Source organism: Gossypium hirsutum, chromosome D11, assembly GCF_007990345.1.
Source record: "Gossypium hirsutum isolate 1008001.06 chromosome D11, Gossypium_hirsutum_v2.1, whole genome shotgun sequence".
NCBI lineage: Eukaryota > Viridiplantae > Streptophyta > Magnoliopsida > Malvales > Malvaceae > Gossypium > Gossypium hirsutum.
In genome coordinates, this window is record NC_053447.1 from 55508805 (window position 1) to 55526258 (window position 17454).

Sequence of the window (17454 nt, forward strand, 5' to 3'; positions counted from 1 at the left end):
ATACCCTAAACAATATATATTAAACCCTAAACTATAATGATAATTAATTAAATATTTTAAAATTAATACTATCCTATCTTTTACACTTTAAGTTTTATGATATTTTATTTTACTCATAATTTAATATATTTTTCTAGTAGTAGTTTAAATAAACTGTGATTGAAAAATAATAATAAATAGCTAGGAGTTAGGAATTAGGAATTCTCTTTAATAAAAACAATTTGTATTAAACAATATTATTTGTTATAATTTAAATGTAAATTTGACCAATATATAATAAATACAACGAAATATCAATTTTTTCAACTTATAATAAAAAAATATAATTGAAACATTACTTGAGAATATATCAAAGAATGAGATAATTGAGAATATATCAAAAACGGGCATTAGCGGCGCTTTTTAAAAAACGCCGCTAAAGGCCCGAGCATTAGCGGCACTTCTTCAAAAACACCGCTAAAGGTCTAAGCATTAGCGGAGCTTCTTCAAAAACGCCACTAAAGGTCTGAGCATTAGTGGCGCTTCTTTAAAAACGCCGCTAAAGGCCCGAGCATTAGCGGCGCTTCTTCAAAAACGCCGCTAAAGGCCCGAGCATTAGCGGCGCATCTTCAAAAACGCCACTAAAGGCCCGAACGTTAGCGGCGCTTCTTCAAAAACTCCGCTAAAGGCCCCAAAAACTCAAAAAACGGCGTCGTTGGGCTTAGGCTTGTTGCGGCGCTTTTCAAAAAACACCGCTAATGCTTATTTTTTGCGGCGTTTTCCAAAAAGCGCCGCTAATGCTTGACCTTTAGCGGCGTTTTTAGAAAAGCGCCGCTAATGCTTGGTTTTTAGTGGCGTTTTTTGTCCAAACGCCGCTAAAAGCCTGTTTTGGTGTAGTGATTTATGCATAATTTGAGGGAGAGAAAAAAAAGCCAGAGAAATTGCAAAGGGTTTATATAATTTTGAAGGGTGTATAGATGATTATTGAATTTTGTTTGTAAACCGTAGTTGTAGTTGAGAAACTAATGAAATAATATTATGTTAGATCCCAATCAATTTTCAAAGGAGAAAAAAAAACAACAAAAATTAATACAATAGTCAATCGTAGTGATTGCTAGTACAAATCTCTAGGGAAGAAAATCTCGAACACACGAACGGAACTCGAACAGAAAAAGAAGAAATAGGACAAGGCTCCAAGGTGTGTATCAAGTCAATATCTTTAAGGTTATATTAGCCCCCACCTATCTTCGGTGTGCAAATGAGTTCCAAGCAAATTAACCTCGAGGATACAATGAAGCCAATGACTATTTGCATTTTGCACTGACAAGAATAGTCCACTACACACTGAGCAATATTTAACAAGAAACTAAATTTCTACAAAGGAATTTTGTAGTTTTACTTTATAAAATAATCTAATAATATTAGAAAATGAAGGAAGAAAAGAAAGAATATTAAAATTTGTTGGTGTGATTTTCAAATGAAATCTCATTCCTATTTATAGGAATTTTCATGTCTCTTTATAGAGGCATCTTTCAATAGGTGTCTTTCTGAACAATAACGTCTTTAAAATAAACATATAATTATTTATTTAATATTATAATTATTCAAATAATATTATTGAAATAGTTATAATTCTTTTTTAGAAAATCAAATAATATAACTTTTGATTAATTACACCCATTCATTTATAGTTATTGGAACACTATAAATATTTGAAAATGTTGCAGTGATTCATTCATTTCCCTAAACAAAGGTCTGAAATCTAAACTTAGAACTAAAAATAAATTGTAATTGCAAGACTCCATATCGTATGATGAAAATAATATTACGAGAGGTTACAATATGTATTGGAACACTTATAGTTATTGGAACACTATAAATATTTGAAAACGTTCTAGTGATTCATTCATTTCCCAAAACAAAGGTCCGAAATCCAAACTTCAAACTAAAAATAAATTGTACTTGCAAGACTCCATATCGTATGACGCAAATAATATTAAGAGAGGTTACAATAAGTATTGGAACACTTATAGTTATTGGAACATTATAAATATTTGAAAATGTTCAGTAATTCATTTATTTCCCTAAACGAAAGTCCGAAATCCAAACTTCAAATTAAAAATAAATTGTACTCCATACCGTATGACTAAAATAATATTACTAAGAGGTTACAAAGGTACGTGAGAAACCTCTTTATTTTTTTTTATTTTTCTTTCAACTAAATTCAACGTGAAAAACAAGTTAAATATCATCCAAACAATTAGCTACTAAGGTTCGTGGGTTTAGAAGTATCCCCTAGTTGTTGTCCCACCAGAACCGGGACTGAAGTTGTTTAACGATATTTTGATCCAGCTGGAAGGCCTTGGCAAGAACATCAGGATTGATGGCCGGGTCAGAGCCAAACACTGCATTTGCAATAGTGATCACCCCTGGGTTTTGGCTACTGAGAGCAGCAAAGGCAACCGCATTCGTACTCCCTATGTTGAACTGGAAGTGAATCATACCTTCGGGGAAAACGAATACATCTCCGGGGTATAGGACTTTGGTGAAGAGACGGTTATCCGTGTTCGATGTGACAAAGCCGACGGAAAGTGTGCCCTCCACAACGACTAGAATTTCAGTGGCACGAGGGTGAGTGTGAGGAGGGTTTAGGCCACCGTAAGGTGCATAGTCAATTCGAACAAGAGATATGCCAAGAGTGTTAAGTCCAGGTATTTGTTGAACATTGGCTGGAGTGACCATTGATCCTACTTGGTTTGATGTATTTCCAGGAATGTTGAGGCCAGGCAGGAAGAAGTCTTCTGCGGTTGCAAGCTTGGGGTCCTTGCAGAACTTGCCATTAACGAAAACTGCATAAATGGAAAGAAAAGAGTTTACTACTTGGACACTTGTCCAATACTTGTACTTGCTATATTTCTCCACTTTTAAGAGTCGAAACGAATATATTGCAAAGATGAAATTTCAAAGAATTAAAGAACACACCACCGTCTTTAGTATCATTAATTGCTACACAGAAATCCTGAAGAGGGCTGGGATCTGAAGCTGAGACAAGTTTGGAAGCCAAAGCCAAGAGGACAAATGCTACAAGGAATTGAACACCTTTCATTGTTGTAAGCAACAGTCCTGAACCTGATCAAATTGAGCGTCTAAGATTTGTTGCTTTATGAGGGGTGAGAAATCTGGTTTCAAAGCATGTCCATTTATAGATAGTAGTCACTGAACAGGTCCGTCGTCATTTTATTTCTTTAACAATTCCGTTTTAAAAAGGAAAATAAAAAAAGAGGTTTGCCAAGTCTGAAGTGATTACTGGTTCTTAAAGAAATCTGAAGGAATCATTCTTCAACTACTCTACACCCTCATCCTCATCGAACTGGTCGTTTTTACATACCCAATATCGTCTTAACTACGCTACTGACTTTGAATGTATATATATATACACAATTGATAAGCCTCTAGCAGTATTTCAAAGTTGCAGTGCTCCTATATATCCATAGAATGGTGAAAACTATATGCAGATTACATTTAATGCAACCGGGCTTTTATGAAGATGTCCATGCACGTGTATATTCAGAGAGATATAAAACCACAAGTATTGAATCATTCCGAGGCGCTTTTCTTGCAAATACTTCTTACTTAATCAAGCTATTTTATTTGAATTAATTAATAGATGTTGAAGCTGGTTAATAAGCCGGCCTGGAAAAACAGTTTCTCTAATTTTTTTTAAAAAATAAAATAGAATTGAGATCACTAATTGCAAAAGGAGATGATAATGAGGGAAAAAGATCATGTCAAAGGTTTCAATAGTTAATCTCCCTCAACCCACAATGGCAGTCTCTTTCACACTTTAACCAAGCCCAGCTGCTGGCACTTTATGTTTAAACACTGCCAAATGGCAAAATGTTTCCAACTAGGATTATTGTTAACATTATTTTCATTGTATCTTGCATGAACAGGGTTGCCTGCCCGCAGCCTTAGCAACCTTGGGTATCTCCTAAGGTCAACGTTCGAATGGATCAAGTTGTATTAAGTACTACAAAAGACATAATTTAATTACAGATTTGACTACTTCGATGACAAAGATACTGATGTAAGCATTGGAAGTGGGAAGAGACAAGGGTAGTAGTTGAAGAACAATTCATCAGAAATGGAAAAACATAGACTAGCTCAAAGACTGTAATGTATAAATAGTCATGTTCTGAAGCAGAGTTCCTCATCCTCTCCAAAGCAATCAAAATTCCATTTATCACAATGAAAACTGCCCATTTCATCCTAGTATTTTGTCTCTTGGCTCTGGCTTCCCTATTTGCCTATGCATCTGATCCCAGTCCTCTCCAAGATTTCTGCGTAGCCATCAATGACCCCAAGGATGCTGGTAAGTTTTGTTTTTATCTCTTCTTCTTAAACTTGACCTTCAAATAAAACATTCTACAATTTTATGTACTTTTAAAGGGTAAGAAATGAATTGGAAAAAAAAATTGTAAATGTTGAGGGCTAAAAAAGTTGTTTTACCTTTGACAATGTTAACTTTAACGGCAAAAATTAAACAAAGGGACTAAAATTTTTTAAATAAAAAAGCGCAGAAATTTAAAATATAGGGACTAAATTTTAAATTTTGAAAGAGTACAAGAACCTTTGACATATTTAAATTTAAATATTAGAAAGGGAATGACAAACGGATATAAAATGCTAATGTAATTAGATAAAATTGTAAAGGATGTCCAAACATGCCTAGTCACTTTGATTTAATCCAGAATTGGAATACATCTGTCGAAACCATCTTTTGAAAAACAAAAATATTTTAGGTTGTCGACCTTTTAAAAAAATTAAAATTGGGAGTCGCCACCAAACTTTATTAGGGTGTGATTGGATCACCTAAAAAAACAGCTTCGGTCTACGAGTTTTAGAAAAACGAATCCGGGAGTCAGTTACGTATGAGGAAGGATTAGCACCCTCGTAACGCCCAAAATTGGTACCTAGTTAATTCATTAATATCTTAAGGTCGAGAATTTGGAAAAACGTAATCCTTAGCAAAACTTAAAAGGCTACGTATTAAGACCCTTATTATTTCAGAGAAAGAAGATACCACACCAATGCGTTAGGGCACAGCATTCTAATTTTCCCCAAAAATGAATTGGGCCAAAATACTTGTGCAATAAAACTTTAAAAGAACATCCACTTATCCAAGATTTAAGACATCACACCCAATACGTTAGGGCACGATTCCTCTAAAATCTCAAACTCGGAATATTTCATTTACTTTAAAAGAACATCCACTTATCCAAGATTTAAGAAATCACACCCAATATGTTAGGGCACAATTCCTTTAAAATCCCAAACTCGGAATATTTCCTTTATTATTTTTAAAAAATCTTCATTTCGAGAAATCAATGCGTCACATTCAATACGTTAGGACACAACGTGTTGAATTCCCAATAATGAATTCTTATTTTTTGATTAAAGAGAAATGCTCGATTGTTAGACTTAACGAAGAAAATCGGAACCCAATACGTTAGGGCTCAATTTCCTTGAAAGTCCTAAATTCAAGCATTCTCTCAAATTTGAAAAGTTTGAAATCGAGTAAAGAATGATGTGATGCTATATTAAATATACAATGCAATAATAAATATTATAATGGCCTAGAAATAATATAAATAAATGAATAAATAAAATCAATATACATAATAAAAATAATCACATACAAAATATCAAATAAATCATAAAAACAATTCTTTTTAACATATAAACGAAAACATGAATTAATAATCGAATGAATAAAATAAACAAAATATAAAGAATAAAAGGCACATAATATATACATTGAAATTAAAAGCCATACACATAATTTACATATGTAACTTTGGATTAAAATTTATAAAAGCAGAATATATAATGCATTTGTGAAAATAAAATATAAATTATAAAGTAAGTGTTAAAAAATACATATATTTGAGCATTTTAAAAAAAATAAATATATTCATATATATATATACAAGTATATAAAAAACTGGTTAAAAATATTAATATGTATACATACATATATATACAAAGATAAATATAACATATATAGATTATAAAAAAATAATTATATATAAATAAAATAAAATAAAAATAATTACCTCATATTAAGAAAATAAATACGCGAAAAATATTAGTTTTAAAAAAATATATAAATACGCACATAGAAACAAGTATACATATATATATATAGCTAAAATAATAATAATTACATATGAAAATAATAATAATAATTACATTAACAAAATTAATTAATTTTAACAAAAATATAAAAAGGATTAAATTGAACTACAAGTAAACAAATCTGGGGTAAATCTATAAATAAATAAAATCTGGAGGACTAAATTGAACGAGCGAATTACATAGAGGGGCTGGAAGGGAAATTTTCCCTTCTCCTCTAAAACGGTGTCGTTTAAAAGGATTAAATTGGAATTTAAAATAAATAAAAGGGTAAATTAAAAAAATAAAGAAAACTTAATTACAAAAACATTAAAAGGCGGAGGGGCTAAATAAAAAATAAATAAAATTCGCAGTGGTATCACCTTCTCCCTTTTTAAAATCGTAAATAAGTAAAAAAAATAATCGAAAGAAAAAAATAGTAAGCCACCTTTAAAAAACTGCCAATCGTTCTTTTTTTATTCCTCATCCTCTTTTCTCTTTTTCTTTCCTCCCCCTTAAATTTGAAGGGAGAGGCCTTTATTTATAGTTGAGACTCCTCAAATCCAACGGTACAGATCAATTACATCAACGGCTAAAATTAAAGGGTATCTACAAATTAAATCTCTAAGATTACAAAATCATATCTTCTAAGATTACATATCATATCTCAGATTGCATATATCATATCTAAGATTGCATATCATATCTAGGATTGCATATCATACCTAAGATTGCATATCCTCAAAAATTATGTTTCCATTGCATATCATACCTAAGATTGCATATCCTCAAAAATTATGTTTCCATATGTGAGCCCGGGCTAAAATTGGGTATTACAGCTGCCCCTCTTTGCTCGTTGTCGTGTAACAGGAATGAAGTAAAGACTTTAAAAATGCCCAATTTTGCCCGGTCTTGCTGGAACATGAAACTCTTCTTCTTCAAGTAGCCTCATTCCTTCCTACTGCATCTTCAAAAGTATAGGAGCTAGTGCTTCAATCTATTCCACTGCAACTGCAGGGAGATAAGACTTAGAATCTTCAATCTATTCCACTGTTGCCCAGGGAAGTAGAATTACTGGCTTCAATGTACTCCACTGTAACCACAGGGAGGAAAAATCCGCCATCTTCGATCTACTCCACTATTGCTTAGGGAGATAAAATCTGAAATCTGAAATCTATTCCACTATTCCCCAGGGAAGTAGAGTTATTGGCTTAAATGTACTCCACTATAACCACAAGGAGGTAAAATCCGCCATCTTCAATCTGCTCCACTACTGCTTAGGGAGATAAGATCTGAAATCTTCAATCTATTCCACGGTTGTCCAGGGAAGTAGAATTACTGACTTCAATGTACTCCACTATAACCACAGGGAGGTAAAATTCGCCATCTTCAATCTGCTCCACTACTGCTTAGGGAGATAAGATCTGAAATCTTCAATCTATTCCACTGTTGTCCAGGGAAGTAGAATTACTGGCTTCAATGTACTCCACTATAACCACAGGGAGGTAAAATCTGCCATCTTCGATCTGCTCCACTACTGCTTAGGGAGATAAGATCTGAAATCTTCAATCTATTCCACTGTTGTTTAGGGAAGTAGAATTACTGGCTTCAATGTACTCCACTATAACCACAGGGAGGTAAAATCCGCCATCTTCGATCTGCTCCACTACTGCTTAGGGAGATAAGATCTGAAATCTTCAATCTATTCCACTGTTGCCCAAGGAAGTAGAATAACTGGCTTCAATGTACTCCACTATAACCACAGGGAGGTAAAATCTGCCATCTTCGATATGCTCCACTGTCAATGCAGGAAGGCAAGATCTGCTATTTCACTGATCTGTTCTCTGTGGAACATGACCTGTATAATGAACCTAATTATGCCTAATGATTTAGGATGGCATGATCAAAATGCATCAAATGCTCCTAACTAGACATGTGTGAATGGTGTTTGCATGAATGCAAAATTTTATTTTTCCGAGAATGATCCTGCTTAGGTCGTCATTACTCGAAGTTTATTAAGGCTTTGTGACTGACGTGCTACAACGCCGTCTTGCTTGACTGGCTTTTCTGAAGAAACATTTAGCCAGGTTGCCCCCCAGTGTGAACCTCCAAGTTTAATCCATTAGGGCGCAAAAATTCATACCATCGTTCTCCCACTGTAACCCAAGAGTATATGACTTTTCTTCAATCCTCTCCTATCACAATTCAAAGATACAGGATCTAAATCTTTCTAGTCTCTTACACCATTCCCAAGGTGTCGTACCAAAGGCTCATGCGCAACTGAAGGCTCTCTTCCCTGAGGTAACCTCTTTCTATTGCCTGGTGATCATTAATTGCTTGTTGACCTAGGCTTTGTCATCAACACGACATCCAATTTTTTGACAACAAAATCCAAAGAGAAAGTCCTAGTTTAGACTGTTCCTTTTCAGATTTCCAACCTTTAAACCCGGTGCGTTCTAAATAATAGTCCTGATTCAGGCTCTTGTATTATTTAGAAACTTCTAGAGTAATATGCAAAACTTCCTTCGTGAAAGTTTTATTAGTCCATTGATCATTATTCTAATGCATTGTGCTTGCAAAAAGAACAAAACGATGGATGAAATAGGGATAATTCTGAGCATAGCTTGAAATAAATAAATTATCAAAGATAGTAAAGAAGAATAACAAAGAGATTAATTGGGAATACGTATCTTGGAAACGAATGAAGTGTTCCGAGAATAACAAATTTAGTGTAAATAATATGAATATTGGGTGCCCCAGATATCGTAGCTTGAACTTCTCTGTACAAACTTTTTTTTTGAAGATCCATCTGAGTTTGACATGTGTTTAGGAGATCCACAGTACTCTGCCAATGCCCCAAGATGTTGCCTATCTTTTCTTGATAATTCTGGTATAACAAGATCACCACATGCCCCAATCTGGTTAAAATTTGAGTTGCTCTAATCACCTCGTGCCCCATTCTGATCAATATTTGAGCCGCCCTTTTCGGGTTTTCAACTCAAATCCCCTTTGGTCTCAAAGTGCCCTTTGCGGGTTTTCACTTTGGCCTCTCCATTTTTCCTTTTTTTTGTTTTTTGTTTTTTTTGGTTTTTTTATTGAATCTGAACTCATAGGATTAGACAAGTCTTCGTTATCCCTTTCGATCAGAACCAATGTAAAATCTTCTTTGTGATCAAATTTCTTTGATAGAGCCTTTTGGGGCATAATTTTAACTATGATGAAAACTTTGGATCTTCCTCTTCAATTAATATGAAATCCAACAACGGAGAAATGACAACTTGACTTCAACGGGCTAAACCATTATGAGCCAAAGAATAAGGCATTGCCCCGGCAAGGAATGCATCGTTCATGATGTTAATCTTGAACATACTGTAAATTTTTTTTTGATATTGCATTGTTGTTCAGATTACAATGTCAATGCATACCTAAGCATGACCATACGAAGACATCTTTGAACTCTTTGAAGAACTCAACAAGGTTCTGCTTCATTTCTTCGGTTATGCACGTTCCCTTAAGGTCACAATCTCCATTGTCTCCTCATGAGGTAAGATTTCATTCCTATTCAACCATCTGTAACAAGTCTGAAAATAAGCCACAATCTATGCCATCTTTAAAGTCATGAGATCCCTGTAAACACAGATCCCACTAAAAGGAACTTCTAAATCCGTAACAGCATCACTCATGTCGTTGATATCTGGGGACCCATAATAGGTACCAAAGAATGAAAGTATAATTATTCGAAAAGAATGAAAGAATATTGGCTTAAAAAATGAATGCAAAGATGTATTTTATTAGAATAACAACGTTCAGACATGAGCCTATTTCATAAAGGAATTCTTATTGCCTCTAGGCTGAAGGCAACAAGTGTGTTTTAAACATTACTCTGAGTAATCTCTAAATACTATAGGGGCTTCTTCTGCAGTCTAATTATTTAAAACACTCCCAAGTCTATAAGGGCAAAAATCTGACAAGGTCTCTTCTTCAGTTGTTTCATCGTGAACACTTCTCGACACCCCTTCATATTCAATCATGACTGGGTACTAGATGAACCATCTATCTTGACAATACCCATGTTGATGAATTTTTCAACTAGCTTTTTGAAGGTAATGCAATTTTCTATAAAATGCCCTGTAATTCCTGCATGATAATCACATTGTGCACTTGCATCATACCATTTGCGATACGGGGGCTGTGGAGGCTTCACATGTAAAGGAGCAACAACATGCGCATTGAATAAGCTTTGATACAGCTCCTTGTACGACATTGGAATTGGCGTGAACTGGAGCTTTTCAGTACCTGGCTTTACACCTAATTCTTGTCTTGATGAACCCTGTTGGTTAGCAATCAATTTTCTGTATGTATTGTTAGCAATCAATTTTCTGTATGTATTCACGCTGTTCACCTCATTTCCCTTTTCTTTTGAGGCTTGTCTTCTGTTATTTCCTCCAGCATTAATCTTTCCGCTCCTTATGGCACTTTCAATCATTTCACCATTCATGATTATGTCAGAAAAGCTTTTTGTCACACTCCGTAACATATGTGTGATGAACGGAGCTTTCAATGTATTTATGAATAACATTCTCATTTCCCTTTCCAAGAGCGGTGGCTGAACTTGGACGGCGACCTCCCTCCACCTCTATACATACTGCCTGAAGCTTTCATTTGATTTCTTTTCCAAATTCTGTAAGGTGATTCTATCAGGAACCATATCTGTCACATGACTGTACTACTTTATGAATGCCTGTGCCAAATCTCTCCATGAATTAATCTGGGTACAGTTCAATCGATTGTACCACTTGGATGCTGCCCTTGTGAGGCTATCCTAGAAGCAATGAATCAAGAGTTGGTCCTTATTGACATAACCGGTCATTCGTCTGCAGAACATGGTAATATGACCTTCGGGGCTACTGGTTCCATTATATTTCTCAAACTCTGGCATTTTGAATTTGTAAAGGAGCACTAAATCCGGAACCAGACTCAATTCTTTAGCATCCATCCCATAGTAGCCTTCTGCACATTCCATCGCTCTAAATTTCTCTTCCAGCCATTTGTACTTTTCCTCTAGCTGTTTTGGCAATTCATCATTTATTTTTTCCTTTCCAGCCGTCTCATCGAAATCAGGAATAGCAGGATTAACAAAGTTGGCTCTGGGGTTAGAGCCTGATCCTGCTTGGAGATTCAATAGCGTTGCAGCGTCACCCGGAGGATTAATGGTAACAGAGGACCTACGCGGGTATATCTCAACTTGTTGGAGGGTAAAGTCTGGAGGATAAACAGGTCCCTCATTGTCTCTTTCTTCATTATTGAGCACAGAGCTTTTTCCTTTATCAATTCCTTTGTTGAACCATTGAGTTAACTGAGTCATCATACTTCCTTGAGATTCTATCATTTTGTCTATCATTTTTTGCTGCTCATTCATTTGCTTTTGAAGTTGCTCCTGCATTTCCTTTTGGGATTGTTCTAGTCTTTCCATCCTTTGATCCATATCCTTTAGTTTTCAATCGAGTACCGTAGCGGTGTTTAGTAGGGTGGTTGGTTTCCAAATTAACTAAGGAATGATTTATATCAATTAGAATCTTTTAGTGGAATTTAATACATATGATATCATGTAATGTGAATGCATGCAATGAATGCATAAAGAGATGTTGATTCTGTTTCAATTCCATTTAAAGAACTTTACTAGAAAACAAATCTCTTTACATAAAATGAATATTTATACGGCCTTACCCTCATAGGCGAAGACATTCGATCTTCTTCTTCATTCGAGCGTTAAGATAAATCTCACGAACTCTTCAAAAACGTCTCTTCTATCTCCTTTTTGCTCGATCCGGGCCGTAACTTATTGTTCGCTCATCCTCGTGATGCTCATTGGCTTCTCTTTAAGAAGGTTCAACGGTTCTCAAATAATCTGTCATCTTGAATTCTTGGGCAACAGAGCCATAGTTCTCCATTAAATTATCATCCTTCTCTTATCATGTGTTCTTGGACCATATTCGGACAACCATATTGTCATCCACTTTATCAAGAAACCCATTTTCTTATGACCAGCTCTCTATTTAGCAATTGAACATGAATCAACACCTCTTTTATAATGAAATGAAATGCCATGACATGTAAATAAAACACGAAAAGTCAATATCATATAAACATATAATATAATAGTAAAATTCCTACTCGGATATCTACTAGGGTTTAGTATAGTTCTACTTAGGGTGGATTCCTAAGGTTCATTATATGAGGTTTGGCTTCTAGAGTAAAGGTACCCGAACCAGCAGATTCCTCAATCCTCACCCATTATAGGCTCATATGGATCAAGTTCGATTCAGGGGAATACATTTCCCTATGGCTACACGGAGATGAAAATCTCACGAAGACATAGGTACGGATGTATCCCGAAAGCAATCCACTACCCTACACGAAGGTGAAAACCTCACGAAGGCATAGCTTCTTACTCCCACTGAAAAGGGTAAAATTGTTCAACTCATGAAATGTATAATGCAAACAATATTTAAGTGATAAGATAATGAATGCGAAAGGATGTCATGAAGTTTTTAAAAAATATTTTTCTCGACCGTAAGACAAAAATTAATCAACTTTGTGGCTCGACTCTCTTTTTTTTAAAAAAAGTCCCCAGCGGAGTCGCCAAGCTGTCAAAACCATCTTTTGAAAAACAAAAATATTTTAGGTTGTCGACCTTTTAAAAAAATTAAAATTGGGAGTCGCCACCAATCTTTATTAGGGTGTGATTGGATCACCTAAAAAAACGGCTTTGGTCTACGAGTTTTAGAAAAACGGATCCGGGAGTCAGTTACGTATGAGGAAGGATTAGCACCCTCGTAACGCCCAAAATTGGTACCTAGTTAATTAATTATTGTCTTAAGGTCGAGAATTTGGAAAAACGTAATCCTTAGCAAAACTTAAAAGGTACGTATTAAGACCCTTATTATTTCAGAGAAAGAAGATACCACACCCAATGCGTTAGGGCACAGCATTCTAATTTTCCCCAAAAATGAATTGGGCCAAAATACTTGTGCAATAAAACTTTAAAAGAACATCCACTTATCCAAGATTTAAGAAATCACACCCAATACGTTAGGGCACGATTCCTCTAAAATCCCAAACTCGGAATATTTCCTTTACTTTAAAAGAACATCCACTTATCCAAGATTTAAGAAATCACACCCAATACGTTAGGGCACAATTCCTTTAAAATCCCAAACTCGGAATATTTCCTTTATTATTTTTAAAAAATCTTCATTTCGAGAAATCAATGCGTCACATCCAATACGTTAGGACACAACGTGTTGAATTCCCAATAATGAATTCTTATTTTTTGATTAAAGAGAAATGCTCGATTGTTAGACTTAACGAAGAAAATCGGAACCCAATACGTTAGGGCTCAATTTCCTTGAAAATCCTAAATTCAAGCATTCTCTCAAATTTGAAAAGTTTGAAATCGAGTAAAGAATGATGTGATGCTATATTAAATATACAATGCAATAATAAATATTATAATGGCCTAGAAATAATATAAATAAATGAATAAATAAAATCAATATACATAATAAAAATAATCACATACAAAATATCAAATAAATCATAAAAACAATTCTTTTTAACATATAAACGAAAACATGAATTAATAATCGAATGAATAAAATAAACAAAATATAAAGAATAAAAGGCACATAATATATACATTGAAATTAAAAGCCATACACATAATTTACATATGTAACTTTGGATTAAAATTTATAAAAGCAGAATATATAATGCATTTGTGAAAATAAAATATAAATTATAAAGTAAGTGTTAAAAAATACATATATTTGAGCATTTAAAAAAAAATATATATATTCATATATATATACAAGTATATAAAAAACTGGTTAAAAATATTAATATGTATACGTACATATATATACAAAGATAAATATAGCATATATAGATTATAAAAAATAACTATATATAAATAAAATAAAATAAAAATAATTACCTCATATTAAGAAAATAAATATGCGAAAAATATTAGTTTTAAAAAATATATAAATACGCACATAGAAACAAGTATACATATATATATATATAGCTAAAATAATAATAATTACATATGAAAATATTAATAATAATTACATTAACAAAATTAACTAATTTTAAGAAAAATATAAAAAGGATTATATTGAACTACAAGTAAACAAATCTGGGGTAAATCTGTAAATAAATAAAATCTGGAGGACTAAATTGAACTAGCGAATTACATAAAGGGGCTGGAAGGGAAATTTTCCCTTCTCCTCTAAAACGGTGTCGTTCAAAAGGATTAAATTGGAATTTAAAATAAATAAAAGGGTAAATTAAAAAAATAAAGAAAACTTAATTACAAAAACATTAAAAGGCGGAGGGGCTAAATAAAAAAATAAATAAAATTCGCAGTGGTATCACCTTCTCCCTTTTTAAAATCGTAAATAAGTAAAAAAAATAATCGAAAGAAAAAAATAGTAAGCCACCTTTAAAAAACTGCCAATCGTTCTTTTTTTTATTTCTCCTCCTCTTTTCTCTTTTTCTTTCCTCCCCCTTAAATTTGGAGGGAGAGGCCTCTATTTATAGTTGAGACTCCTCAAATCCAACGGTACAGATCAATTACATCAACGGCTGAAATTAAAGGGTATCTACAAATTAAATCTCTAAGATTACAAAATCATATCTTCTAAGATTACATATCATATCTCAGATTGCATATATCATATCTAAGATTGCATATCATATCTAGGATTGCATATCATATCTAAAATTGCATATCCTCAAAAATTATGTTTCCATATGTGAGCCCGGGCTAAAATTGGGTATTACAATATCATATACCTAAAGTCTGTATATTCGATTTTGTACAACATTGGATAAGCCTACACCAAATTTACCACATTCTTAATATATCAAACTCTTTGCTATTGCATCATATCGTATTCGTTAGTTCATGGCATTGCTGACTAGCAATAAACTTGTATTAAACAAACCGGTGTGATCACTCAAACTAATATGATTCGAAGTCTGTGAGGTAACTGAAGCCTTGAAGTTTACTTTTCTGTACTAGGAAAAATTCAAGTCATTAATTAGGCTTAAAAATATTTTATTACAAAGTTGGCAACAAATTGGATCAGTGATTAATTCAAAGCTCATTTTTGGGTAATTGCAGTGATCAACAGACTTGGAAAGTTTCGCTCTTGCATGCATGTTTCATTGAACTTGCAAGAAATTGACAATGTTGTGGATGTGATAAGCACAGATGTCAGTACAAATGAACATGCCAGAATAGACTATGTCAACTAAGATTGTATAACATGTTGATTACAGACACAATCAGAAGCCTTTAATCAAGCTTAAGTTTTTGTCTCCATAGCATTTCCTTGATCATGCTAACTAAAAGATTGACCGAGTTCAATTTTACATACAAATCTGCCGGCTGCTTGCAGCAACTCCAAATCTAAATTAAATTATTCACACTATTTGAATAAAAAATTACATATATATAGATTTCTTTGCATAAGGCCAGATGGAATTATTTTTGAGTTCACATTGGATGCAATATATATATTTGAAAGAAGTATTTTACAAGAAAACTTTCTTGTGACTAGCAAATTATAAGATAATTGTATTTTCAGCACCTACTTTTCCCCATCAACTTTAGTCTGAGAAGGAAAAGTCAAAGCCTGGATAAGAAAATGTTTAGAACTGCGAGTGAATTAAGACCAATTCCACGACATATATTGCAATGATGTACGAGGAGAACAGAACTAGAAAGTGTAGTGGTTGAAGAATGATTCACCTCCTAATAAGAAATGACTAATTGTGAAGGCAAACGCCTAGTCTTCACGTACTTGATGAAAGGCAAATCAGGACGAGTTCTTTTGTTTCAATGCCTATATATAGACCTGTTTGCCATGCAGGATTTCCCACCCCTCTCCCAAGTAGTAGCATACATTTCGTGCTTACACATCAATTATGATGAAACGACTTCAACTTTTCGTTGCAGCTTTTGCCATCTTGGCCTCCAGTTCCTTATTAGCCTCAGCTTCTGATCCCAGCCCCCTGCAAGATTTCTGTGTAGCCATCAATGACACCAAGAATGGTGGTACGCTATTGTTATATTATGTTTTGTTTCTCAGTACTCTTTTGTTGACTAGTATCTTTAAGTCCATAATTATGCAAGACGCTAGAGCCTTTTATCCGAAGTAACAATTTCTTCATAAGAATTCATATATTTGCATGGATTCACGATATTGACTAACCTTAGTTTATTTCATGCAGTGTTTGTAAATGGCAAGTTCTGCAAGGACCCAAAGCTTGCCAATGCAGAAGACTTCTTCTACTCAGGGCTTAATATCCCTAGAAACACCTCAAATCCGGTTGGATCAACTGTGACTCCTGTCAATGTGGCACAAATACCGGGACTTAACACTCTCGGCATATCTATAGTTCGAATTGACTATGCTCCATATGGTGGCCTAAACCCTCCTCACACGCACCCTCGTGCAACGGAGATCCTTGTGGTTTTGGAAGGCACACTTTATGTCGGTTTCGTTACATCCAACACAGATAACCGCCTCATCACCAAAGTCCTAAACCCTGGTGATGTGTTTGTTTTCCCTGTCGGTCTCATCCACTTCCAATTCAATATCGGGAATACCAAAGCAGTTGCATTTGCTGGTCTCAGCAGCCAAAATCCAGGAGTTATCACGATTGCAAATGCAGTATTTGGCTCTAACCCTCCCATTAATCCTGATGTTCTCACTAAGGCCTTCCAGTTGGACAAGAATATTGTTACCTATCTCCAATCCAAATTTTGGTGGGACAACAATTAGTTCATTTAAATATATGGGAATAAAATTTCTTCAATCATAAGTTGTGATTGTTTTGTTCTAAATAATGTGAGTTTTTATTAATAATGTGCCTGAGCTGATGCTTATGGCATGGTTTCTAGTTTGCTAGTGTACTTGCAATGTTAAGAGCTAGTGACTTATGTTTCCATGTTAAGTTTTTTCTGTCTTGCATTTTGTATCAAGATTTACTTTCGATACTTGCTATTTTTTTCGATAGGGATTATTTTAAATTGGTGTTACAACCTCCCACTTAACATATCACGTGGTATTTTCGGTGTCAATACTTTCTTGTAAGCTATCATATTAGGTCATTTTTGTAAGTTATATTTCTAAAAAAATTATGTATACTTTATTGCTAGAATTATGACTCATCATATTATATTTATAATTAATTTAATCATTTTTCTACTAATTTTTTTATTCATTA

At 33.9% G+C, this 17454-nt stretch overlaps 2 protein-coding genes across 3 annotated transcripts; one reads left to right on the forward strand and one right to left on the reverse strand.

Moving 5' to 3' along the window:
• Positions 1-2147: 2147 nt before the first annotated feature.
• On the reverse strand, positions 2148-3146 carry LOC107961914 (germin-like protein subfamily 1 member 7). Its single transcript, XM_016898087.2, has 2 exons — positions 2962-3146; positions 2148-2828 (listed from the first exon to the last, which is right to left on the reverse strand). Exons 1-2 carry the CDS (start codon positions 3083-3085, stop codon positions 2275-2277), a joined length of 678 nt encoding a protein of 225 aa, XP_016753576.1. The 5' UTR covers positions 3086-3146; the 3' UTR covers positions 2148-2274.
• Positions 3147-4227: 1081 nt separating this feature from the next.
• On the forward strand, positions 4228-17181 carry LOC107961913 (germin-like protein subfamily 1 member 14). Of its 2 annotated transcripts, XM_041104165.1 has the most exons (3): positions 4228-4351; positions 16456-16688; positions 16800-17181. In XM_041104165.1, exons 1-3 carry the CDS (start codon positions 4228-4230, stop codon positions 17007-17009), a joined length of 567 nt encoding a protein of 188 aa, XP_040960099.1. In that variant the 3' UTR covers positions 17010-17181. The 2 variants fall into 2 exon arrangements, with proteins under 2 accessions (XP_040960099.1, XP_016753574.1); XM_016898085.2 differs by lacking the exon at positions 4228-4351 and adding an exon at positions 16148-16279 and having other exon boundaries at positions 16456-17181.
• The last annotated feature ends 273 nt before the right edge of the window (positions 17182-17454 follow it).

Coding starts and splice junctions, on each gene's coding strand:
- LOC107961914 (XM_016898087.2), bottom strand. CDS start 3,085: ATGAAAGGTGTTCAATTCCTTGTAGCATTTGTCCTCTTGGCTTTGGCT. Junction 2,829..2,961: donor TAATGATACTAAAGACGGTG/GTGTGTTCTTTA, acceptor CCATTTATGCAG/TTTTCGTTAATGGCAAGTTC.
- LOC107961913 (XM_016898085.2), top strand. CDS start 16,150: ATGATGAAACGACTTCAACTTTTCGTTGCAGCTTTTGCCATCTTGGCC. Junction 16,280..16,455: donor CAATGACACCAAGAATGGTG/GTACGCTATTGT, acceptor TATTTCATGCAG/TGTTTGTAAATGGCAAGTTC.